The sequence below is a fragment of the Peromyscus eremicus genome, chromosome 4 (assembly GCF_949786415.1).
Source record: "Peromyscus eremicus chromosome 4, PerEre_H2_v1, whole genome shotgun sequence".
NCBI lineage: Eukaryota > Metazoa > Chordata > Mammalia > Rodentia > Cricetidae > Peromyscus > Peromyscus eremicus.
The window spans coordinates 130,627,543-130,652,667 of record NC_081419.1 but is presented as its reverse complement, the minus strand read 5'-3'; the positions used below and the strand labels follow the sequence as shown (position 1 = coordinate 130,652,667).

Here is a 25,125-nt window from a genome sequence, read left to right as displayed (position 1 = left end):
ATTAGTATTGCCCCAAGTATTAGTCAGCTGTGTAGGAGAGAGTCAGTTCTGTGTCTAGTGAGTGTCACTCCTCCATAGAGTAGTCATTAGCCTTATGCAGCTATTTCACTTTGAACTTAATTAAATTAAGTAAAATTTAAACTTTGGCTCCTCAGTTGTACTGGCTGTGTTTCACATGCTCACTAGCTCAGCCAGGGTAGCTGCATTGTACTGGGCAATGTGACAGATATTTTCAATATCCCAGACAGTAATATTGAGTGTGCCTGTAAAGCCTATGCTTACTTACCAGGCCAAGGTTACCTGATATAGCTGGTCCAGGAATTAAACCACGCTTGGGTTGGAGGGGCCACAGCAAGACTGAGACTGTGATAATCTTATTGAGAGCAAAAAGACTTTTTATACCTTTATCAGAAACAATATAATGGCGATTACCAGGATCAATACTAGGGTAGTTGTCAGGAGACAGTGACATTTGCAAGCTACACGGGGTACACAAGATTGATGTCTAAGACCAATTGTCCTGTCAAGCTCTCATGCTTCCTTGACTTCTAAGGCAACATGAAGAGAAACACAAAGCTGCCTGAATGTTTCACTGCCTGAAGGAGTCCCTTGATTTCTCTGGAATTGAAGGCACACAATGCCCAGGAGCCACAGACTCTAACCTGAAAAACCTATGACACATGCCTCTCAAGGCCAGGCCAACTCCATGGTTTCCTGTAAGTGCTGAACTAGAATACACTTAAAGAACTCTACCAATTCAGTAATAAGACAAGCCAGTGATGTACTAGAGGAAGAGCCAGCTGTTAAGTTTTCAATAATTTTGCAAATTGGGTAAATACAGTTATTTAGAACATTAAATTATATAACCATAAAGTAAAAGAAAATATGCTGAAAAATAAATCTTTTCATTTCCTGCTTTTATTACATTTACCATTGTCTGAACATTTGTGATTGCCTATATACATGTAATACCTCATTAATAGAATGTGATAAGATAGTATAAATATCACTGCACAGATTGTTTCCAAGGGAAACATTGATTTTGGCTATGATTTTGGAGTATTTACACCATAAAATTGGCATATGTGGCAAAGGAGAACTTGATTTATTGATTTGTTGATTATCCAAACCTAATGATAGAAAAAAGGTTATTAGAGATTAAATTTTAAAATGTCTCACATCTGATATGGTGGCACACACCTGTGATCCCAGCATTTGAGAAACAGAGGCAGGAGGATATGAAGTACAAGGTTACCCTCAGCCACATCATGAGTTTGCTGCCACCCATGCCTACCACACACACAAAGTGTTATGTCTGCAAAATTTACATTGTCGATGGTTTGACCATGTCTTTGTTGTTGTAGTTATGTCTTACATATTGATGTAAATGAAAAGAGCCATCAGTGGTCACTTAAGAATTATACTTAGGTCTGGGCTCAGTGGTAGAACACTTGCCTAAAATGCATAGTATCCTGGGTTAGATCCTTAGCACTGAAGAAAATGAAAACACATAAACAAGAAAAAAATTGGACTACATTTGGAGAATCTGTTATTAAAACATATACCAACAGCCGGGTATGATAGCACATGCCTTTAGTCTCAGCACTTGGGAGGCAGAGGCAGAAGGATCCATGTGAGTTTGAGGCCATCCTGGTCTACATAATAAGTTCCAGGAAAGCCAGGGCTACATAGTGAGACCCAGTCTCAGAAAACAAACAAACAAACAAACAAACAAAATAACATATACCAACAACCAACTGCAAAGAGCCTGGTAAAAACATGGACAATAAAATTGTAATATGTAAGATATCGTCCATATAATGGTAAATTATAATTGAGGAAACTGTTTACAAATTTTTTCCAATGGCTATTGTACAAAATATTGACAGAAGGTGGGGGCTGTTTAACATCCCTTGTGGGAGAACTTTCCAATGATTCCTTTTAACAGGCTGGGAATTGTTATAAGTAGGCACTGTGAAGGCAAAATTTTCTCTAACCTGTTCTTGTAAAAAATCTAGTAAAAAATCAGCCTTTTAAATCAATCACTATAAAAGACCATCCTTTAGGTAATAGAGAAGGCAAGCGAATTCCAGGCTGTAAGGAGCCCATGGGCTGAATTACTTTATTTATGGCTCTCAAATCTGTTAACATTCTCTATTTTCCAGATTTTTTAAAAATTTTTGTTTTGTTTTGTTTTTTGAGACAGGGTTTCTCTGTGTCACTTTGCACCTTTCCTGGAACTCACTCTGTAGCCCAGGTTGGCCTCGAACTCACAGAGATCCACCTGCCTCAGCCTCCTGAGTGCTGGGATTAAAGTCATGTGCCACCACCACCCGGCCCAGATTTCTTTTTAATGACAAATATAGGAGAATTCCTAGCACTGGTCAATTCTTCAATATGTTGAGCATTTAGCTACTCTGTACCAGCTGTTCTAATGCCTGTCATTTTTCTGATGTTAAAGGCCATTCATTGTTTCACCTAGGTAAATGGTTTGTCAGTCAGCCACTTTAAAGGTAGTGCTGTTAGTACCCTTGTAAGATTACCAGCTATTGTGTTCTGTTTATGTACAACGTGAAGTGTCTGTGGCTGCTCTTCAGAATACCGTCTAATATTTCTCTCAGTAGCATTCTCTACAGTTTGTTTTTGAGATTGGAGGAATGTTGATCTGTGTTTTCCATTGCTGTAATAAATCACATCCTGTAAGCGGAATGTTTCTCTCTCGCTTGTTCCCAAATACCCAGCAGCTGCTTCCCAAATAGTTGACTCAGAGGCTTAATATTACTTATAAATGCTCAGCTGGTAGCTCAAGCTTATTATTAACTAGCTCTTACACTTAAATTAACCCATTATTCTTATCTATGTTTAGCCACGTGGCTTGGTACCTTTTCTCAAAATGGTATTTTCATCTTGCTTCCTCTGTGCCTGTTGGCAACTCCTGACTCTGCCCTTCCTCTTCCTAGAATTCTCCTAGTCTGTTCATACCACCCATACTTCCTGCCTGGCTACTGGCCAATCAGCATTTTATTAAACCAATTCAAGTGACAAATCTTTACAGTGTACAAGAGCATTATCTGACAGCAACACGCCCATAAATTCATTGTTATGTTTAGCCACATATGGTTTTAATTTTTGTATCTGTCCTTCTGGCCCTATGCATTTGACCCATCTGGAACTTTGTTTTACCTGAGCTAAAGTTCCAATCCCAAGAAGTTGAACATTTACCTCCTAAAGAGTCTAATCTGGATGCCAAGATTTTGGTGAAATTATGGTTACATCTTCCCCTATGTCAACCAAACCTTCAATTACAATGCTTTTTTGTTTGTTTGTTTGTTTGTTTGTTTTGTTTTGTTTTGAGACAGGGTTTCTCTGTGTAGCTTTGCGTCTTTCCTGGAACTCGCTTTGTAGACCAGGCTGGCCTCGAACTCACAGAGATCCGCCTGCCTCTGCCTCCCGAGTGCTGGGATTAAAGGCGTGCGCCACCACCGCCTGGCCAATTACAATGCTTTAAGCTTAGGTCTTTGGTCATTTATAGAAGTTGGCCAAAATATTTGTTTTATGGTCTCTCCTGAAATTTTTGTCTTACGTACTGAAGCTGTGCACCATTAGGTCCTTTAATTGCTCAGTGGAGGAGTTCCCCCCATCGTGACAGGGAATGATTGAACTAAATTTGACATGGGAGTTTGTGAGAGGCCCCTGGTTGATCTGCATTCATTAGTCCAAAGAGGGCCTTTGCCACACCTTCTGCATATTCCAGAAGGCTGGGGCCTTCTGGTTGGATTATTTCTAGAAAAAAATAAATAAAAATAAATAAATAAATAAATAAATAAATAAATAAATAAATAAATAAATAAATAAGTAAATAAATTGAAAAAAAAAAAAGACATTGTTTCTAGGAATACCTTGTCTACAATCCTTTGTAGATGACTTTGTTTAACACAATTAAATCTGACATTTTGATTTTTCTTAAAGTTTTTGGAAATCTCCTCTCCTATCCAAGTATCATCATGAGTATGAGATTCAGTATCATTTGTATTTCAGATCCATTCATCTGTGGATTCTGATCTCACATTTAAAGGCCTGATTATCCTTTTGCATTGTGAATTAGCATTTTCAAAAGCTAAGGATTCAATTAATATTTGTCTAACTTCTGGATCTGTTATCATTCTATTCACAGTTGAAGTCAATCTTTGTAAAAAAAAATCAGTGAAGGCTTCTTTTGGGCCCTGTATAATTTTAGTAATAACTCAGACCTCTTTCCAGCCTCTTCAACCCTGTCCTAAGCATTCAAAGCTGCTATATGGCATAGAGCCATATATGTTCATAGAGCCAAGGTATGTTCATCATATATAGACTGTCATCATATATAGCATAATTGCCTTCTCCGAGAAATTGATCTTGGGAAATTTTAATACCTCTACTCCTACTTCATTGTTTGATGATCCTAGCCTCATCTTTCCACCAAGTCTTCAATGTAACTGAGGACCAGCTTCTAATATTGCTGTAATCAAATATTTCTAAACTTTTGGAATAGTTCTGTTACTAGTTGCCCATGAGTTTAACATCTGTCTTACAAAAGGTGAATGCATACCATATAATACTATTGCTTCCTTAAATCTCCTCAAGTCTAACATTTTGATAGGATTCCAGTCATAGGCTCTTCCATAGCCTTGGGGATACCTGTCATTTGGTGGTTGTTCCTATATGGTGATTGGTTAGATTAAAGTTGGTTTTCTGATAACTTGGGCTGTTTCTCTTCAATTTCATTATGTAATGGTGAGGTAGGATCTGCTCTAAATTCCTCTGTCTGTGTCTGAATATTTTTATTAGTAAGTTTTCCCAAAGCTTGTATCTTATCAGTCATATTTTTATTATTTTCATTGGTAAGTATTTTTAAAGCTTGTATATTTTCAGTAGTAACGTTTTTTAAGGCTTGTATCTTATGAATAGTAAGTTTTTCTAAGGTTTGTATTTTATCAGTCAATTTCTGAGATTTGGTACAGTTATCAAACTATTTTTTTAAGGATAAAGTATGAATTACCAAACTGATAATAATTATGACCGATACTAAGTTGATCCCAGTTAAATTGTTTATCCCTTTGTTTATCTTTTTATTTGCATCCCATGCATGGTAGCAGTAAATAAGGTCCTAATTCCCTACATTGTGGTATGTCCAATTTTTAACATGGGGAAGATTTTAATATTGTCCTTCCCCTCTTCTCTTTCTCTCTTTTTTAAAAATTTATTTATTTATATTTAACTAATTGATTGATTGATTAATTAAATGGCCTAGTTCACCGTTTAAAAATTCCTGCCGGGCGGTGGTGGCGCACGCCTTTAATCCCAGCACTCAGGAGGCAGAGCCAGGCGGATCTCTGTGAGTTCGAGGCCAGCCTGGGCTACTAAGTGAGTTCCAGGAAAGGCGCAAAACTACACAGAGAAACCCTGTCTCGAAAAACAAAAACAAAAAATAAATAAATAAATAAATAAATTCCTAAATGTCTTACCTGCTCTGACTCCAATGCTAGAAGGATGGTGTTGTGCAAAGGTAATCAGATGTAGTGACAACATTCAACCAGCAGGTGGAGCAGGTACAGCACCAAGGCAGCTCAAGCTCAGCCCGCTAGGAGCCAATGCATAAGGCTGCTGGACTAGCTTCTGTTCTGGAGCTTGTGTACTCTTTGAGCAGAACTGACCTGGGAGAGTAGCAGCAGACACATGGATGAACTGTGAGGAGCCGGGGATTTGTGCCTGGGAGGGCAGCAACGGAAAACCCCTGAACGCAGGAAAGCATGCTAGAAGGAGCTGGGGGAAGAGCCACTGCGGTTGCCCTGATTGACATGGTGGAATCACGCTGCCTTTGCGTGGTTTAATAATGCCCTGCGTGGGCCTCCGATAAAGCGATTTCTTTTACCGTTTATAATAAATAAAACTTGGGGACAAATATTAAAGAAAAAACCTGAGGTAATCGCAAACGACCAGGATTCGCGTCCCAGCTCAAAAAGACCAGGCAACCTTCTAGTCCCGCCTAATCTTCAGTATGGGGTGGGGTGGGGTGGGGTGGATTACTTTCTCTTGTCTGAGTCCACCGGGTAACTCCATGATCAGTTCCAGCCAGGTAAATGTGAACCCCCGCCTCCCGAACCGAGGCCTGACCCTATTGAACATCAGACCACAGACAAAATTCCCTCAACAGGGTTTTACTTTATTTACAACATCACGAACTGTTTTAGGTCCAGCAAAATGGCTCGTTGGGAAAAGGCACTTGCCACTGATGCTGATCATCTGAGTTTGATCCCTGTAACCCACATTGTGGGAAGGGAGAACTAACTCCCCCAATTTGTCTCCGGACCCCTACAAACACACACACCTTAGCACACAGTCACCTACACATACACATATACAAAATAAATGAATATAATTTTGAAAAGCATATTAGTTTTTTATATTTCTTATCATTTACCTGGAAGTTATAGAATACTTTTTCAAATGACTTTTTTTTTTGTTGTTTGTTTGTTTGTTTTTCAAGACAGAGTTTCTCTGTGTTACAGCTCTGGCTATCCTGGAACTCATTTTGTAGACCAGGCTGGCCTTGAACTCACTGAGATCCACTTGCCTCTGCCTCCCCAGTGCCAAATGACTTTTTTTACTTAATTTCTTATTTTAAAGAACTGGAAGCTTTCTATGTAGCCCAGGCTGGCCTCAAACTCCTGTCTTAGATTCTCAAGTGTTGGGACTACAGATGTCAGCCACCTTGTTGGCACCTTTGAGCATGGTGAGTGTTGTTATGTGTAGCTGGAGCTGGGCATTGTATTGCTGTATAGTTCTTCACTGTATGACCATACCACAGTTTATCTGCTCTAGTGACCAGCCATCAGCTGCCTCAGGGGCTTGATTTTTATTTTTATTTTTTTTTATACCACAGTGACCACTTCTGTAGAGATCTTTATATAATTTCCTGAACACATGTGTGAGTTCTACCAGAATATATTCCAAAGTGTAGAATAGTCATAGAGAATATGCACTACTTTACTGAATAATGATTAATAGTTGCCAAAGTAGTTGTTCCAAATTATACTTCCAAGTGCAATTTATGGGATTTTTTTTTTTGCTCCGTGTCTTTGTTAACATTTTTTTTAAAAGATTTATTTTTGTGTATACAGTGTTCTGCCTTCATGTATGCTTGTAGACCAGAAGATGGCGCCAGATCTCACTATGGATGGTTGTGAGCCACCATGTGGTTGCTGGGAATTGAACTCAGGACCTCTAGAAGAGTAACCAGTGCTCTTCACCGCTGAGCCATCTCTCCAAGCCCCTTTGTTAACATTTTTGTTTTGTTTTGTTTTTGAGACAGGGTTTCTCTGTGTAGCTCTGACTGTCCTGCAACTCACTTTGTAGACCAGGCTGGCCTTGAACTTACAGAGAGATTCACCTGCCTCTTCCTCCCTAGTGCTGGGATTAAAGGTGTGTGCCACCATGACTTGACTTCTTTTGTCAATATTTAATATCTATACCAATATTAAAATTTTAAGCAATATGGACAGCTTAGAAATGGAAATTTTCTCTAAAAAATTCCACTCCATTTTACAGTATTTGTATGTGTGTTTATGGTATATATGCATATACACATCACTTTTTTTTTTTTTTTTTTCGAGACAGGGTTTCTCTGTGTAGCTTTGCGCCTGTCCTGGAACTCACTTGGTAGCCCAGGCTGGCCTCGAACTCACAGAGATCCGCCTGGCTCTGCCTCCCGAGTGCTGGGATTAAAGGCGTGTGCCACCACCGCCCGGCCTTATTTTAATAAAAATTGGATCACATTATACCACTGTTCAGCAACCTCCTTGTTTTGTCTTTTCTGTTCTATTTTGTTTGAGATGATGGGTTCTCACTTTGTAGCCCAAACCAGCCTAGAACTCATGGCAATCCTCCTGTTTCATCCTCCAGAGTGCTGGGATTACAGGCATGAGCCAGCACATCTGTTAGCAACTTTCTTTTTCATTAATTAACCTATGTTTATAGGTTAATTCAATAGATGTCATTCTGTGTAGTCATTCACTAAGCTTATACTACCGTGTGCGGGTCACTGTTCTATTCTGATGGAGTATATCCATAGTAGCCTGTCAGCAGGGAGCCTATATTTTAGCAGAAGAAATGATTAAACATTGAACATTGTGAATAACTGAATTAGAAGTGTGGTTGGTAGAGTGCCTACCTAGAGTATGCTAGGCTCTGGCTCAATCCCTAACACTGCAAAAATATGTAAATTAACAAACTAAGCAATTAAGTAGGGTGTGGTATAGCCCTGGGGTAGAGCTTAGAATGTGTGAAGCCCAGGTTCTTTCCCCAGCATGAATAAATCAATAACTGGATGCTATACTGGAAGGTATTATGGGCTGCAGAATAAAAAAGACATATCAAGCAAGGATAAAGGAGGTTGAGGCCTGTTGTAGAGGGATCGTCCTACTGCAGTCTGTTTTCATTCATCCATCTATCCATCACTCTCACAAGAGTGACATTATTCTAGGTGCTCTGGATGCATTGTGGACAAGATGTCTGATAGACATACAGCATATGAACAAATACTGTGAAAGAAAAGTATCTGGCTAGAGTGGGGAGAGGCTACGCAATCTAAATTGATGATCAGGAAATACTTTTCTGAGAAGGGGACACATGGGCATTCAACAGAATGCTATGACAGAAGCACTTCTGAAAACTAATTCTTTGAATCCCCTCTTTCACTCCTAGGGTCGGTGGTACAGGAGTAGTGATCCCTTATGCTTCTGACAGTGACTCTGGAAGTGTAGATCTACAGCTGAGCAACTTAGAAGACATTCAAAAAGATGTAACTAATGTTGAATTTACAGGTGAAAAGGGGAAAGGAGATTTTTTTTTTTTTTTTGAGTGGGGAGAAGGATTTTGGCCGTTTTCTGTACAGAGTTGGACCCAAGATTTCATACATGCTAGGCAAATGCTCTACCACCAAGCTACACCCTAGACCTCTCTTTTAAAGTACAGCCAACAGCATGTGTTGTTCTTGCAGAGCACCCACTTCAAGTCCCAGCGTCCACATGGTAGTTTATACCATCTGCTACTCCAGTTCCAGGGATCCAGTGCCCTCTTCTGACCTCTGTAGACACTGCATGCACATGGTGCACAGGTATACATGCAGACAAGCATGCATACACATAGAATAAAAATAAAGAAGTCCAGACAAAAGAGTGGTTGAATAATTGCTGGGTGAGCAGCCCTCAGCTAGATTTTGATGGTTAATTTGGTTCATGATGTTAAAACCTTGAAACAAGATTGGCTTACTAGTATTGGTCTAGACATATAGGAAGCTAAACTCAATCCCGAGAGACGCTGCTGCAGGCTGCAGCACACTGGAGTGCTGGGGGATTCTGAGAAAGGAAAGGCCAGTGTGGTAGGGGTGGGGGCTGAGGGTGTCTTCATGTTGACGGTAGGATGTAAATTGGCCCGCAAAATAGTTATCCTCATGTACTCAGGAAACAGGAGTTGAGTGCAGTATGAGATGCTGAGTCTACAACAGTAACCGTAACCAACCGCAGGGTCCTTGCCATCTATGGCTGGCCAGTGCAGAAAAGAGACCTTCCAAAATAGACAGTAACTAAAATAGTTGTGAGGTATAGTAAGCTCTGTGGAAGAATTAAACAAGAGGCTGAGACAACAAGTAGGAGAGATGAGAACCTTACTTTAAATGGTGGTTGTCAGCAAACAGTTTGGGGAAGCCTCATAAGGACAACCCTTGGGAGAAGTGGGGGGAAGAATAACCTAGAGAGATGGAAATGGAGCTCGAATTCAAGAGCCAGGAAAGACCTACTGTGCCTGGGGAATCTATTCACTCATTCATGTGCTCAGCAGATACCAGTGCCCTGCTGTGCCCGAACATGATCAAACTCCTGGAGACACAGCAGCAAACAGAACATGCACCAAGGACTTATAGACATACAGCTGGAATTAAGTATAATCCATGTGATGGGTGTGCAGGTCAGAGTATTTGATATCCCAAAGTTTATTACTGGCCAGGAGGCTTTTGGGAGCTGAGACCTGAAAAAGAGTAGGAATCAGCAAGGCAGGGAGAGGTAACTATGGGAAGGAAGGGGAAATGTAGGCAGAGTAAACAACCTGTGCCAAGACCAGAGGCAAATGAGGATGTGGCTCTAATTAAATTGTAATTAGTAGATGACAAGAGGTGGAAGAGGTTCCCAGCTGTGGCACTCAGGAGCCCAAAGAGAATACAAAAGTAGGGTTGCAATCCTCGGAGGGTCCATTCAGTCTCTTCAATTGAGCTTTCTGTCTTTTCTGACTCCTGACAGGAGGGCAACTCTTGGTGCTCTTGTACCAACTCTTTGAACTGCGTTTTTAAACTATTTATGGTTGAGTCTAGACCCCTAGGACTTTCAGTTATTTGTGAAATGCTGATTCTTTGTTCTATAAGGCCATCTATTTTATCATTAAACTTGTTCTCTGACAAGATCAGGTTTAGACAGCTTAGGACAAACTTCTGTACCGCCTCATCAATGTATGAGAGAGAGAGAGAGAGAGAGAGAGAGAGAGAGAGAGAGAGAGAGAGAGCAGCTTCTCTTGATACCTGTGTAGTTTTTTGTTTTGTTTTTGTTTTGTTTTTGTTTTGTTTTTGTGGTACAGTTGTTGGAAAAGTCTAGGATTTCAGCTCCCGCCTGACATATACCAGAAGCAGCCACTGCCCCTGTCCCTTTCAAGTTGAAAGTTGAAAGTAAGCATTTAATGTTAGTTTCACTCATTTGCTACTCTGAATTAAGAAGGAAAGATTTTTAGAAATTATCTTCCTGACAAAATCTGTGGGATAGTTGTTACCTAAAAACATGCTGGTCACAAAACTTCAACCATTTATCACATTCCGACTATTGGAGAAGGTTCTAGGAGCATGATCAGTAGTCAGCAGAGGCCTCCAGACTGGAGATTTTAAAGGTTATCCTCTTCACCATTTGTTACCGCCCAGGCCTAAAGGGCCTTGTGGCTGGAAGGCTCTAAGAACACTGATTTTGCCACTGAGAAAAAGGGGAAAGTTGGAGGGATGAGGTCTTGGGCAAACAGGCAGAGGAAGCTGTGTGCCCTAAACCGGTGCTTTACAACAATGACCATCGTCACTTTACGCCACAGAGGTGTCACCTGTGTCTTTCTTTTGGTATTAGATTCGGACATCTCTGACATCCCTGAACTCACTCAGGAGTCCCTTCCAGACAACCTCAGACCCCTCAATCTCCAGCCACCCCTCAATGAGGCCAGTGTTGAGAGGCTGGTCCAGTCCATACAGGAGGTTTTACGTGGTGAGCTAAAGGTAGGCATGGCAGTCTTCATGAGCAATCCAATGTATTCCTTCTAATAAAAAATATTCTCAGCCGGGCGGTGGTGGCGCACGCCTCTAATCCCAGCACTTGGGAGGCAGAGGTAGGTGGATCTTTGTAAGTTCGAGGCCAGCCTGGTCTACAGAGCGAGATCCAGGAAAGGCGTAAAGCTACACAGAGAAACCCTGTCTCGAAAAAACAAAAAAAAAAACAAAAAAAAAAACAAAACAACTCAACAAAACTCATCATTATATACCTGAATATTTTATTGATTATAAAATATATTTATCCTTGTAATTTTTATATTTATAAATTATTAAATTTATATATTTATATTTATAATAAATAAATATTAAAGCTTTAATAAAAGTCAAAGGTTAATCTTCTCTCACCTCACTCTCTTTACATAACCACTGTTAGGATTTTCTGTCCCTGCAAATGAATATAATTACAGGAAAAACAGCCCACACATGTTTTAGGTGAATGACTATAAATCTGTACTGTCCTGTGTACTGGGTATGTGGTGTTCCATTGTTGAGTTGAACCAGTCATACATCCTGTGGCACCTCTGAGGAAGTTACCTTTGAGCTCAGATCTGAGGGATAAAAGGAAAAGTTAGAATTGGGGAAATGGAGTACTATAGAAGTAGTAAAAACAAAACAAAACCCAGCGTGCTTAAGGAACTCAAGCCTCACACATTTAAACCATGGTGATAAAGCGGGGCACAGAAATATAAGGTAGATAAAGACATCGCCAGGGGCAGACAGTGCTTGACCTTGGAAACTGGAGTAAGACTGCCTAGGATCTCTGTGTAGTCCTGGCTGTCCTGTAATTCCAGCTCTTGGGGCAAGTGGAGGCCATAAAATCAGTCCTTGCTCTCCAGGAAATGTGTATGAGTTTACACCATCTGTAACCAGGGGAAAAACTGGAAGAAATGTTCCTGTAGACTGCATTCTCCTCTTTATGCTTTATTTCAAAAGTTTCTATAGTAAGTAGATATTGCTTCTCTGGTCAGAAAAACAGAACGTCAGTATGAGAAGATTTTATTCAAATCAGAACTTGCATTTTTAAAGGAAGCCGTAAGAACTTGAAGTGGTGACTCTGAGGGCATCCCAAGAACTAACTAGCAGTAGCAGAGTCAGGGTGGCCTTTGGGAATCTTAATCTGGCAGCATGATGGAGGGTAGGTGGACAGTGTGGTGAAGCCTGAAGGTGGGGAGAGCCCAGAGCACTTAGTGCTGCCTCGGAGGGCGTGATGTGGTCCCAGCCAAGGCAGTGGATAAGGCAGCTCGTTGGGTTTCTGTACTCTGCACTACTTGTAGTTAGAGACTGGTCCTGGATTGAGTAAGATGCCATGTGTTTAAAAACATTCCAAGGAACTTTGCAAAAGCATTATACATTTATCAAATGAGATGATATGTAATTGTATTTTTTATCTTTTTCCCCACAAATTCAGGGTGAACCTGAAAAGTTGAAGTTCCTAAGATCTTTGTCTTCTTTGAGCCAAACCTTAGCTTATGACGAAAGCACAGAGTCCTTTATCCACCGTCACATGGCAGAGATAGTGCATGTCCTAAGTGTAAGTACTGTGGGTTTGGCAGAGGTCACTGTGGTGCTGCAACTCCTGACTTGGCCCATGGAGTTTCACCCATGCTAACCACTCTGAGACACCTCTCAAATGTAATCACCTTGGAAATCATTTAAAAAAGAAATGAAAGAAGGAGAGAGAGAGAGAGAGAGAGAGAGAGAGAGAGAGAGAGAGAGAGAGAGAGAGAGAGAGGAATTGCATTTAAATTTTTTAGCAATTGGAATATTTAGGCAGCAGTTTGGGGCAAAGTGTCAAGTGCTTGGGTTCAAGTGTCAGCTCTGCCTCTATAGCTGTGTGACTTCAGAAAGTATTTAACTTATGAATGCCTCAGTTATAGTGTTATTTTCACTATTGCATTTTTTTCCTTTGTCTTACTCCAGCTATATCCTGCCAAAGTTCATCCATTCATAAAATATCTTATTAAGTACCTGCCAGTTCTAGCCATTGACACTGAGTCCACAAAGGCAAAAAAGACCTAATCCCTGCTCCTTGGCCTAGCAAGCTATAGTCAGTTGTGGGACTCTGACAAAAGTTTAAATGAGTATATGGGGGATAGAGGGATGCATGGTCCATGTCAAAGGATCCAGGAAAACTGCAGAGGACTGATGCATTTACTGACACATCTTACTTCCTGGTGCTGTAGTCTCCTGTCTGTGACAGGTTCCCTACATTTTCTCCAAACCTCTGAACTTCTGATTCTGACCTTGCTTATATAGTCCCAGAATATGAGCGATTTCCCTCAAGCCTCAGATCTGTAGGGCTTGTTAAGCTGATGGTTAACTTCTAAGAATGAAGGCTAACAGCTAAGAGTGTTGCCAGGAGACAGTTAAAGGGTCTGCTAGCAACTTTAACCCTTTTCCTCTAAGAGTTTACAGTCACTCAGAAACGACCATGCTTTGAAAAGCAAGTAGATTGAGAACTTTTCCAAATAATGCATCAAGAGAACAGATTGAGAGAATGCAGATTTATGAATCACTGCAGCTTTCTAGTTGGCTATGGGCAGCCGTAGGACCGAGACAACATGAATTACTTTCCAAGTTCGGCTTGTACCAGGATTTACAGCAGTTGATTGCCATGCATTTCAACCAGCCAACCTGGAAAATCCACAAATGCAAATCTCAGACAGCAGAAGCCCATTCTCTACAAGTGGATTCAGCCTGTAGTAACAGGCCCAAGCCTGCTATCTATCAAAATATGGGCTGACAAGAACTCTGTCTACAAAAGTTAAGGGTAGCTAGTATCCAGGAGAGAATTGCATGGGTCGTTGAATCTACTTTGTCACCACAGCCATGTGTACAAGGGTTGGAAAAGCATTCTTCCGACACCAAGAGAACAGGTGCCCAGCAGACGAAGCAGTTCTGCCACAACTCCTGAGGAGGAAATGGTTGGAGTTGTTGCAGAGAAAGAACTTGAAGGCATCAGTTAACTTTTCTTGACCCACCTTAATGCATGGCTGTATAACTCAGGGTTTCTATTGCTGTGATAAAACACTATAACCAAAAGCAACTTGGGGAGGAAAGGGTTTATTTCACTTATACCTCCAGATAACTTGCAGCAACAGTTGTTGCTGGGGTAACCAGTGAGTACTTAGTTAAGAACCATTAGGTAAAGGATAGATAAACATGTCTCCTGGAGGCCATAACTGGGGGTCCACAGGGCTGGGGACACAAGAATCTGGAGACACAAGTTACTATAGTTATGGGAATTGTAGCTAGAGTTTTCCTGTCTGGCCCACAGTCAGGACAAATCTCTCTCACCCGCCAGTCCCACAGCCACTCAGACCCAAACAAATAAACACAGAGACTTATATTGCTTACAAACTGTATGGCCGTGGCAGGCTTTTTGCTAACTGTTCTTATATCTTAAATTAATCCATTTCTATAAATCTATACCTTGCCACGTGGCTTGTGGCTTACCGGTACTTTACATCTTCCTTGTCATGATGGCGGCTGGCAGTGTCTCCTCACCCAGCTTCCTGTTCTCTCAATTCTCCTCTCTGTTAGTCCCGCCTATACTTCCTGCCTGGCCACTGGCCAATCAGTGATTTATTTATTGACCAATCAGGAACACATTTGACATACAGACCATCCCACAGCAGGGAATTGTCACAGATCAACCAGAATAGAGGAGCTTTATAAACTGGCTTGGCTCTGGCAGAGTTCCCCCATCACTCTGCAGGGTTTCCAGCACAGCTCTCCTGCCAGTTGGAAAGTTGTTCCTTTTTCAGGACAAACCATCAGGATATTAGCTATTTTTTTGTTTCCTTTCTGTGGCTGTGGCAAATAACCTGATCAAAAGCAACGTGGGGAAGAAAGGGTTTGTTTGGCTTCAATCCCAGGCTACAGTTCATCATGGAAGGGAGTCAGGGCAGGAACTCAAGCCGTCAGTCATATCACATCCTCAGTCAAGAAAAGAGAATGAGCCCGGCAGTGGCAGTGCAGGCCTTTAATCCCAGCAGAGGCAGAGGCAAGCAGATCTTGCCGGCAGTGGTGGCGCACGCCTTTAATCCCAGCACTCAGGAGGCAGAACCAGGCGGATCTCTGTGAATTTGAGGCCAGCCTGGTCTACAAAGTGAGTTCCAGGAAAGGTGCAAAGCTACACAGAGAAACCCTGTCTCAAAAAAAAAAAAAAAAAAAAAAAACAACCAAAAAACAGAAAGAAATGAAGGAAGGAAGGAAAGAAAAGAGAAGAGAAGAGGAAAGAAAGGAAGGAAGGAAGGAAGGAAGGAAAGAAGAAAATAGAGGATGGATGGATGCACCATGCTTCCTGATTGTTTGCTTCTCACTAGCCCTCTTCACTCTTACACAGCCCAGGACTCCCGGCTTGAGGACTGATACTGCCCGTGGAGTTAACAGTCCAGACAATCCCTCACAGACAGGCCCAAAGGCTAGGCTGATCGGAACAATCCCTCCATTGAGATCCCTTCTCAGATGTTCTAGGCTGTGTCAAGTTGACAGGTAAAACCAACCAGCATGAGCCTGACCCTGGAGATCCTGGTTCAGTGAAGGAGATAGAATACCTAAACTAGAAATGATCACTGGTAATGATGACAGTGAACAATGGACACAATTATCAAGGGCTATCAGGAATTAGGAATTAGCTTACTTACTACAACCCAGGACATAAGTAGTACTGTTGTACCATTTTACAGGCAAGGAAACTGAGGCCCAGGGAGGCTCACTAGCATGAGTCAGTTTTGTAAGTTGGTACATTTTCAGATGGCTGAAGTTCTTTTCCTCTCACTGCAGGTGCTGGTACAAGAGGAGCCTCTGTACTCTCTGTCCAGCCTGGTGCGCCAGGAGCTCTTTGTCACCATCACTGACCTCAGGTGATAGCCACATGCACCTTACACATGCGTCCTGGTTTCTCATTCAGGGTCATACACTGCTAGAGCTGATTAAAATGCCCCATATTTAGGGCTGGTGAGATGGCTCAGTGAGTAAAGGCACTTGTCACCAAGGATGATGACCTGATGTTGGTCCTTGGACCCACATAGTAGAAGGAGAGAGCCAGCTTCTGCAAGTTGTTCTCTGACTTCCACGCAGGCACTGGAGCAAGTACCCCTCCCTGACTTCTCCAATACTAAATAAATACGTGCAGTTTTTTAAATGCCCTATATATTCACTCTTGAAAACTACTTAAATGGATGTCTTCGGATTTCTATTGCTGTGAAGAGACACCATGACTGACCATGGCAACTCTTTTTTTTTTTTTTTTTTTTTTTGGTTTTTCGAGACAGGGTTTCTTTGTGCGCCTCTCCTGGAACTCACTTGGTAGCCCAGGCTGGCCTCGAACTCACAGAGATCCGCCTGGCTCTGCCTCCCAAGTGCTGGGATTAAAGGCGTGCGCCACCACCGCCCGGCCCATGGCAACTCTTATAAAGGAAAACATTATTGGGTGGCTCCCTTACAGTTCAGAAGTTTAGTCCATTATCATCATGATAGGAAGCAAGGCAGCACACTGGCAGACATGGTGCTGGAGATGCAGCTGAGATTTCTTACATCTTGATCCACAGGCAACAGGAAGTGAACTGAGACACTGGGTATCTTGAACATAGATACCTCACAGCCTGCCCCCACAGTGACACACTTCCTCCAACAAGGTCACACCTACTCCAACAAGGCCACACCTCCTAAAAGTGCCACTCCTTATGAGCTTATGGGAGCCAATTATATTCAAACTACCAAAATGGGGGAAAGCCAATCCTTATTCTTTTGTGAGAACTTTAATATCGTGTGTGATGGCTAATCTTGGTTGTTGTGGTGGTTTGAAAGAAAATGGCCCCTAAAGGGAGTGGCACTATTAGGAGGTGTGGTCTTGTTGGAGGAAGTGTGTCTCTGTGGGGACAGGCTGTGAGGTCTCTTTTGCTCAAGCTCCCCTAGGTGTGACTTTCAGTTGACTTCCTGTTGCCTGCAAGATGTAGCACTCTCAGCTCCAGCACCACATCTACCTGCACACTGCCATGCTACCCTTCATGATGATAATGGACTGAACTTCTGATTAAATGTTTCCTTTATAAGAGTTGCTGTGGTCATGTTGTCTCTTCACAGCCATAGAAACCTTAACCAAGACAGTTGTCACTCTGACACATCTGGGAAGAAGGAACCTCAGTTCCATCAGGTTGGCCTACGGCTCTGTCTGTGAGGCGTTCTCTTAATTGTAATTGATGTAGGAGGGCCCAGGCCACTGTAAGAGGTGCCATTGTTGGGTAGTTGAGAAAAGTAGTAGACTGTGACCGAGTGCAAGCCAGTAAGCAGCGTTCCTCCCTGGTGTCTGCCTCAGTTCCTGACTATAGTAGGTTCCTGCCTTGAATCCCTTGATGATGGGCTGTAACCTGTGAGCTGAAATAACCCCAAGTTATTCTTCCCCAAGTTGCTTTTGGTCAGTGTTTTGTCACAGCAATTGAAAGCAAACTAGAATGTCATGAATGCTGCCATCCGCATCTCAGAGACCTTAGCAGAATCTCTTTGGAGTTTAGTTCTATCCAAAGTATATTCAATGGAAAGTGATTCTTATACAGGCTTTATGATAAAGTATTGTAAGGTCTAAGGAATTTGCAAGGGATACCTGATGAAGACTTATACCTTGTTAACTATGCTGGTCACCATCTCTGAGATGACCTGCAGTTAAAGCCTTAACTCTCTCAACTTACATTCAGCAGAACACACTTAGGAAAATTGTGAATTACTGCACGAGAGTGCTACAGGCTTGCCTCCATGGCTAAGCTGGAGAAGAGCCTAGAAGGATTCTGCACCAGGGACTGAGGTGGGGCTGGACAGATACACTCTTCCTCCAGCCTTTTGTGAGATCCATCAGAACATATGGCTCCTCTAGGAAGCTGTCTAGTCCATCAGAGTGTTAACCAGCCAGTTTGCCCTTCCTCTTCAATATATTTTTTTTCAAGCAGGGTTTCTCTGTGTAGTTTTGGTCCTTGTCCTGGATCTCACTCTATGAGATCAGGCTGAAAGTCAGGCTGGCCTTGAACTTACAGAGATCTGCCTGGCTCTGCCTCCCGAGTTCTGGGATTAAAGGCGTGCGCCGCTACTGCCTGGCTCCCCTTCAGTATTTTAGGAGCTGAGGTATCAGTTCAGATTCTTCCAGAACTGTCTTTCCCTAGTTACCAAGATGTGCACCTGTTGTTCGGCTCCGAGGACCGAGAAGACTTGCTTGGTCTTATCACCAGAAGTATACTCTCTCTGCCTGTTGTAAACACCTGTACCCAGCTGCCAAGCACAGTGCCAAAGCAGACCAGCCACCCAGAGGTAACTCACTTTTTGCCTTAAGATGCCCTCTCTTTCCCAGGTCAGCTGCTCTTCACCTTTTGAGAGCAATTGATGGTTTGAAACCAACTAGAAGCCAGTGATGTCGAGACTGATGTCGAGACTTTTTCTCCCTTTTCTTTCTGTGTATGTGCTCCTTCCTTTTCCCTCTGCTCCTCCTTTCTTTCCTTTGGATTTAAAATAAAGCAGAAGCTGGGCATGGTGGCTCTTGTGAGAAAGATGCAGATAGATCTCTGTGAGTTCAAGGCCAGTCTTGCTGGTCTACATAGGAAGTGCCAGGCCAGCCAGGGCTACAAAGTAAGACCTTGTCTCAAACAAAACAACAACAACAAAATAATAATAGTAATAATAATAAAATTAAGTGACAGTTTTCATTCATATACTTTGCAGACTTTCCATTTCCTTTTATTTTTGAGACAGGATCTCTCGATATAGACAGGCTGGTCTTGAACTCACAATCCTCCTGAGTGTTGTGATTATAAGTTTGGTGTGCCATCACAACCACACCCAATTTTTACTTTTTTAAAACTTAGAATTTAATTTTTTATTTTTAAATTTTTTATGCATCTATTATTATGTGTGGAACATCTCCTGATCCCCCGACTGTCCTTTTCCACACTCCTACCTCTTCCCATTTTACTGACCTTCTTTGAAGGGCCACCATGTGTTAAACACTGTGACAGAAAGTAGAGATGAGTAGCATGCAGCCTCACCCTGACAGCCTGCCTTGTAATGTCGAGACAGACCACTGAGAAGTAAGTATGGCTGCTGGGGAAGAGTACAAATGCTCCGAGAAGAGTCAGAGCAGTAGAGGAGGAGGAGAGGTGCTGGGCTTCAGGGCGCAGGGCCTCTCTGTGTAAGTAGTCTTTTGTTGGTGGAAGGAAAGTGGAAGAGAGGAGCTCCAGGCCAAGGAAAGCATCAGTTTCCTCTGTGGCTGCTGAGCAGGCTGGTAAGGGAGTTATGGAAGGTGACCGGTTCAGATGGCTCCCCTGTTTCAGAACACTAGTCACAAGTCAGCTTTGGAAGTATTTTGATGACCTCTGTGTAGTTCCCCAGATGTAGTCCATTATCCCAATCCCAGGAATTTTAAGATGCTCAATAGAAATGTTTTATTTCTGTTTGCCTCATACTGCCTGCAGGTGCTTTTACTCTGGGTCAGGCTTTTATAAAGCCTCAAAGTGATGAACAGCATTGGATGAGTGTGGTGCTTGGGGAACTTTGCAGGGAGGGAGCCTTGCTGATTCTGCACCTTTTTAGTGTCTCTACAGACAGACGTTCCAGGCCTTCTCTGTGATGCTGCAGAGTCTAGTGGTAAAAGACCCACATTTGGAAAATTTTGACAGCATTTTTAAGGTAATGTATGTCAGGTGTGATGGTTTGAAAGAAAATGGCCCCCAAAGGGAGTAATACTACTAGGAGGTGTGGCTTTGTTTGAATATTTGTGGCCTTGTTAGAGGAAGTGTCACTGGAGGCAGGGCTTTGAGGTCTCATATATGCTCAAGTCACACCCAATGTCTCAGTTCACTCCTGTTGCCTGCAAGACATAGAACTCTCAGCTCCTTCTCCAGCACCATGTCTGCCTGCACACTGCCATGTCCCACCATGATGATAATGGACTAAACCTCTGAAACTCTAAGCCAGCCTGTTGTTGGTTGTTTTCTTTTACTCTTGGCTCTTTGGGGTCCTGCCACCCAGCTTCTAAATAAATCACACATGGAGTCTTATTCTTTCTTATGAATGCCCGGCCTTAGCTTGGCTTGTTTCTTGCCAGCTTTTCTTAAATTACCCTATCTACCTTTTGCCCCTGGGATTTTACCTTTCTCTATTTCTGTATATCTTTCCTTTCCTTTTAATTCCATTTCTGGGTGTGTAGCTGGGTCATTCCTTGATCTTTTCTTCCCAGATTTCTTCTTCTATTTATTCCCCTGCACGCCAGCCCCACCTGTCCTTTCTCCTGCCTTGCTATTGGCCATTTAGCTCTTTATTAGACCGATCAGGTGTTTTAGACAGTCAAAGTAACACAGCTTCACAGAGTTAAATAAATGCAACATAAAGAATGCAACGCATCTTTGCATCATTAAACAAGTGTCCCACAACATAAACAAGTGTAACACATCTTAAAATAATATTCTACAACATCACTCAATTAAATGTTTTCCTTTATAAGAGTTGCTGTGGTCATGTTGTCTCTTCATAGCAATAGAAACCCTAAGACACCAAGGGACAAAGGTAGTTTCTATGTATTGCTAAATGTGGAAGAAAAAATATGGAAGAGTTAAGTTATATAAGGTAACACTGTAGCTGAAACTACTGTCCTTTTTTTACATTTTATTTGTGTGTATATGTGTGTACACATACATACTTGTGCTATGGCACACATGTGGAGATCAGAAGACAACTTGCAGGGGTCAGTTCTCTCTTTCCACCACCCTGGTTCCATAGCTTGGATTAGTATGCTCAGGCTTAGCAGCAAATACCTTTAGTCACTGAGCCATCTCAGCGTTACCAAAGTTATCAGTTTTGAAGCAGAGGCTTGGATTTTTATTCTGACTGCCATTCATTGGTCACAGTCCTCTGCCACAGAGTTTGATTTCCTCACTGTCCACAAGGATAACAATTACTCTGAAGATTGAATAATAGCCTCTAATAAGTGGCTTAAATCATTATTACAGTTTTCTTTACTGTTCCTTTGTAGCATAGAAGGGTTTGGTGAATGACCCAGAACCAGAGTCAGTCTCCTAAGTTAGTAAATTGGCAGCTTCCTACCTTGTAGGACTCATGGAAAATGACTGCATGCCTCCACCTGTAACCAGGCCAGCATATACTGTCCATCAGTAGGGATCTATTCATCATATTCATTCACTGAGATTCAAATATTTTGCTCTTGCTTTCTTTTAAGGTGCAACCACACCAAGAAGAGAGGATCTTTTAAGTGGTTAGTAACCTTGTGCACCTGAACACAGATGGCATTCATTGTTGCCATACCTGACATTGACATTATTTCTTATTCCTTTTCTATTTGTATATCAGCATGACAGTCTGGGTTCTCCCCTTGTCTGACTGTACTTTGCACTTTCCTGTCGTGGCAACTAATTCAGCCATTTCTTCTGTGGAAAGTTGCTTCTTTTGAGCTCCAGCTTTTGGTCTTCAGCCTTCCCTGTCTGCTCCAGTAGACGTTCTTTCTCCATCTTTAGTTCTTTTTTTTTTTTTTTTAAAGATTTATTTATTTTTATTTTATGTGCATTGGGGTTTTACCTGCACATCTGTGAATGTGCCAAATCCCCTGGAATTGGAGCTGCCATGTGGGTGCTGGGAATTGAAACTAGGTCCTCTGGAAAATTAGCCAGTGCTCTTAACCTCAGAGCCATCTGTAGATGTAACCGTCTTATTAAATAAGAAACACAGAGCCAATGCAAAGATGAACACCCAAGAGGTCAGAGCAATAGCTAAGAGCTAAAAACCTTACCCTTCACTGCCGCTGCTGTCCTCCTCAGCAAGGCACCTACTTCCTGTCTCTTTGTCTTTTTTATAGACTTTCTATTCTGCCTTCTTATTGGTTGTAAACTCAACCACATGACCTCCTCGTGCTGCCTGTCTGTACAGACCTCCAGGTCTTCCATGGTTGGTATTGAGATTAAAGGCGTGTGTCTCCATGCTGACTGTATCCTTGAACATACAGAGATCTGCCTAGCTCTGCCTCCCAAGAGCTGGGATTAAAGGCGTGCACCACCACTGCCTAGTTTCTGCTATTGCTTGCTATTAGCTCTGACCCCCAGGCAACTTTATTTATTAACATACAAATAAAATCACATTGCAGTACAATTAAAATATCACCATAGCCATCTCTCCAGCCCCCACCCCCATCTTTAATTCTTTAAGAGCATATCACCAGGCGGTGGTGGCGCACGCCTTTAATCCCAGCACTCGGGAGGCAGAGCCAGGTGAATTTCTGTGAGTTCGAGGCCAGCCTGGGCTACCAAGTGAGTTCCAGGAAAGGCTCAAAGCTACACAGAGAAACCCTATCTCAAAAAACCAAAAAAAAAAAAAAAAGAGCATATCATTAACTATTTCTTTCCAATGAAGATTTGAAAGGACTGAAAACAGCTAAGAGAATAAACTAAAGTATTGCAATGAAGGAATATAAATCTAGAAATCAATCTTTGAAGGAGCCAGGGCTTTGTGTCTTGCTTGTCAACCCATCACTTCCAACGTAAACTGCTTTATCATTAAGCATACTTTGTTGAACTACCAGCCCCCAAATGATGACACAGAGACTTATTAATTATGAATACTTGGCCTTAGCTTAGGCTTATTTCTAGCTACCTTTTTTTAAAAAAACTTAACCCATTTCTATTAGTATATGTGTTTCCTCAAGGCTCATTTACCTCATCTATATATTGTCGATCTTACCTTCCTTCTTCCTCCACCCCTGGCTGGCTGGCTTCCCTTTTCTCTCTCCCTGACAGCTCTGCCTATCCCTCCTCTGCCTAGCCATTGGCCATTCAGCTTTTTATTAGACCAATCAGGTGCTTTAGGGCATGCAAGATAAAACAGCAACACATCTTTACATAGTTAAACAAATGCAGCACATAATTACATAATTATACAAATAATTCTGCAACATAAACTAATTCAACACATCTTTAAATTGCTAGACAAATATTCTATTCCACAACACATTAGGAGTGGTTTTTAAATACTGAAGTAATGTAGAGTTTCTCACTTCACATGTTCTTTCTAATATAGTACAAGTTTTACTCATATATTCCTGACAGACCATTTGATCTTCCTCATTTTTTATAGCAAATGGACCCCTGGTTACAGTCAAACAAAGACCATGAGCGAGAACGAGCTACAACCATCATGGCCCAAGTCCTCAAGTGTTTATCCTGTTATCTCCACCTGAAGGTGAGTAACCTTGGGTGGCTGAGGAAGAAGCATGCAAGCCATCCTTCATTGTGTTCTCAGCATGGGCCATGTATTCCACTGGTGCTGATATAGTTTCCCAGCACTCAGCATTATTTTTATGTCTGTCCCAATCATAAATGTGCTCAGTTTGAGGCTATATACTGTTTGTTAATCTTTGTATCTCTGTTATTAAGCATGACAGTTAAAACACAATGCAGTAAATGTTTCTGAATAGATGAATAAATAAATATAATCTGAAAATGTGTAAAGAGCCCACACCAACCTGAGCTCTGTGTAGTTTGTCTTTGAAGAAATAAAGTCAAGCTAGGTGTGGTGGTGCATGCATTTAGTCCCAGTGCATGCATTTAGTCCCAATAGTTGGGAGGCAGAAGCAGATGGATCTCTGGGAGTTTGAGGCCAGTCTGGTCTACATATCAAGTTCTAAGACAGCCAGGGATACATCTAAAAAGATCTTGTCAAAAAAGGAACAAACTAAAGCAAGAAAAGAAAAGAAATGAAATCCAGCGGGTCAGTTTAGACTAATCAATGCAAATATCTCATAGGCTCTCTGAGAGAATTGTACTATTGTTGCCTGTGTGGAGGCAGGAGAGGGAATCTAAAAGACAGAGGGACCAGACAGAGACCTGTACCTAGTATTTCCACCTTCTTGTCACTGTCAGAGAAAGAATTCAGAGACAAAGTAAGGAACTGGGAAGAAGTTTTATCATCGATTGAGTAAAAGTATGTACTGAAGGATGAATAGAGATGTCTATTCATGTCTATGTCAGTCACACCCACTAGTGTTTGGGACTGCATTTTTCATGGGTAAACATAATGATTGAGAAGATTGTACATGGGCTAGGTCAGAGAGGAATTTCTAAAATAAGGTCTGCTTCTCTTTTCTGTGCTTACATGGAGTTTTCTGATGTGTCTCAGATATAGGAAAGGCCCAAACTACAACGCTAATAATATGGAAATCATTAGAATGAAGCAAAAGACCGTCAGTCTTGGCTGGCCATGTTGGCCCCAGCTGCTTGTGTGTTGTCTTGGCTTGACTGTTGGAGCAGTCACATGATATCCTGCTGTAGTACTACTCTGCAGGTGCCTCACACTCTAGCCACTGTGCTACCACCACCATGGTATGGTTAAGGGGAAGGTTTTTATTATAGATATGAGTGAGAGAACAGCCAGGGTTATCCAGAGGAATCCAGAGCAGAGAGAGAAAGACGTAGACATGGCCAGCAGACTGGGCCTGGCCAGGGCTATCTGCAAGAGAGGAAAGAATAGCAGGGGATAAGGAACAGAAAAAACAGTGAGAAAAATTAGGAGTGGAGCATAGAGAAGACATAGCAAGAATAGCAGGGTGATAAGGAGAATGAGTAGCTGAGGGGAGGGCTTGCTCCTTGTGGCTTGTTCAGCCTGCTTTTGAATAGAACCCATGACTACCAGGACCACCAGCCTAGGGGTGGCTCCCACCCATATTGGGCTGAGTCACTATGAAAATGCCC

The 25,125-nt window shown here is 42.0% G+C and overlaps 1 protein-coding gene across 5 annotated transcripts in view; it reads left to right on the top strand.

Annotated features, from left to right (window-relative positions):
• Mroh8 (maestro heat like repeat family member 8) overlaps positions 1–25,125 on the top strand; it is a 78,924-nt gene that overhangs the window by 1,710 nt on the left and 52,089 nt on the right. For 4 of the 5 annotated variants that reach the window (XR_009378945.1, XM_059261792.1, XM_059261791.1 and 1 more), the window contains exons 2-8: positions 8,743–8,861; positions 11,190–11,335; positions 12,798–12,920; positions 16,178–16,257; positions 18,547–18,691; positions 19,967–20,062; positions 23,513–23,617. Coding sequence is in view for 4 of the 5 variants with exons in the window: in XM_059261792.1 (XP_059117775.1) it covers positions 8,743–8,861; positions 11,190–11,335; positions 12,798–12,920; positions 16,178–16,257; positions 18,547–18,691; positions 19,967–20,062; positions 23,513–23,617 (814 nt within the window). In the remaining variant the exon portion in view is untranslated. The remainder of the gene's footprint in view (positions 1–8,742; positions 8,862–11,189; positions 11,336–12,797; positions 12,921–16,177; positions 16,258–18,546; positions 18,692–19,966; positions 20,063–23,512; positions 23,618–25,125) is intronic. The other variant, XM_059261794.1, reaches the window with a different exon arrangement.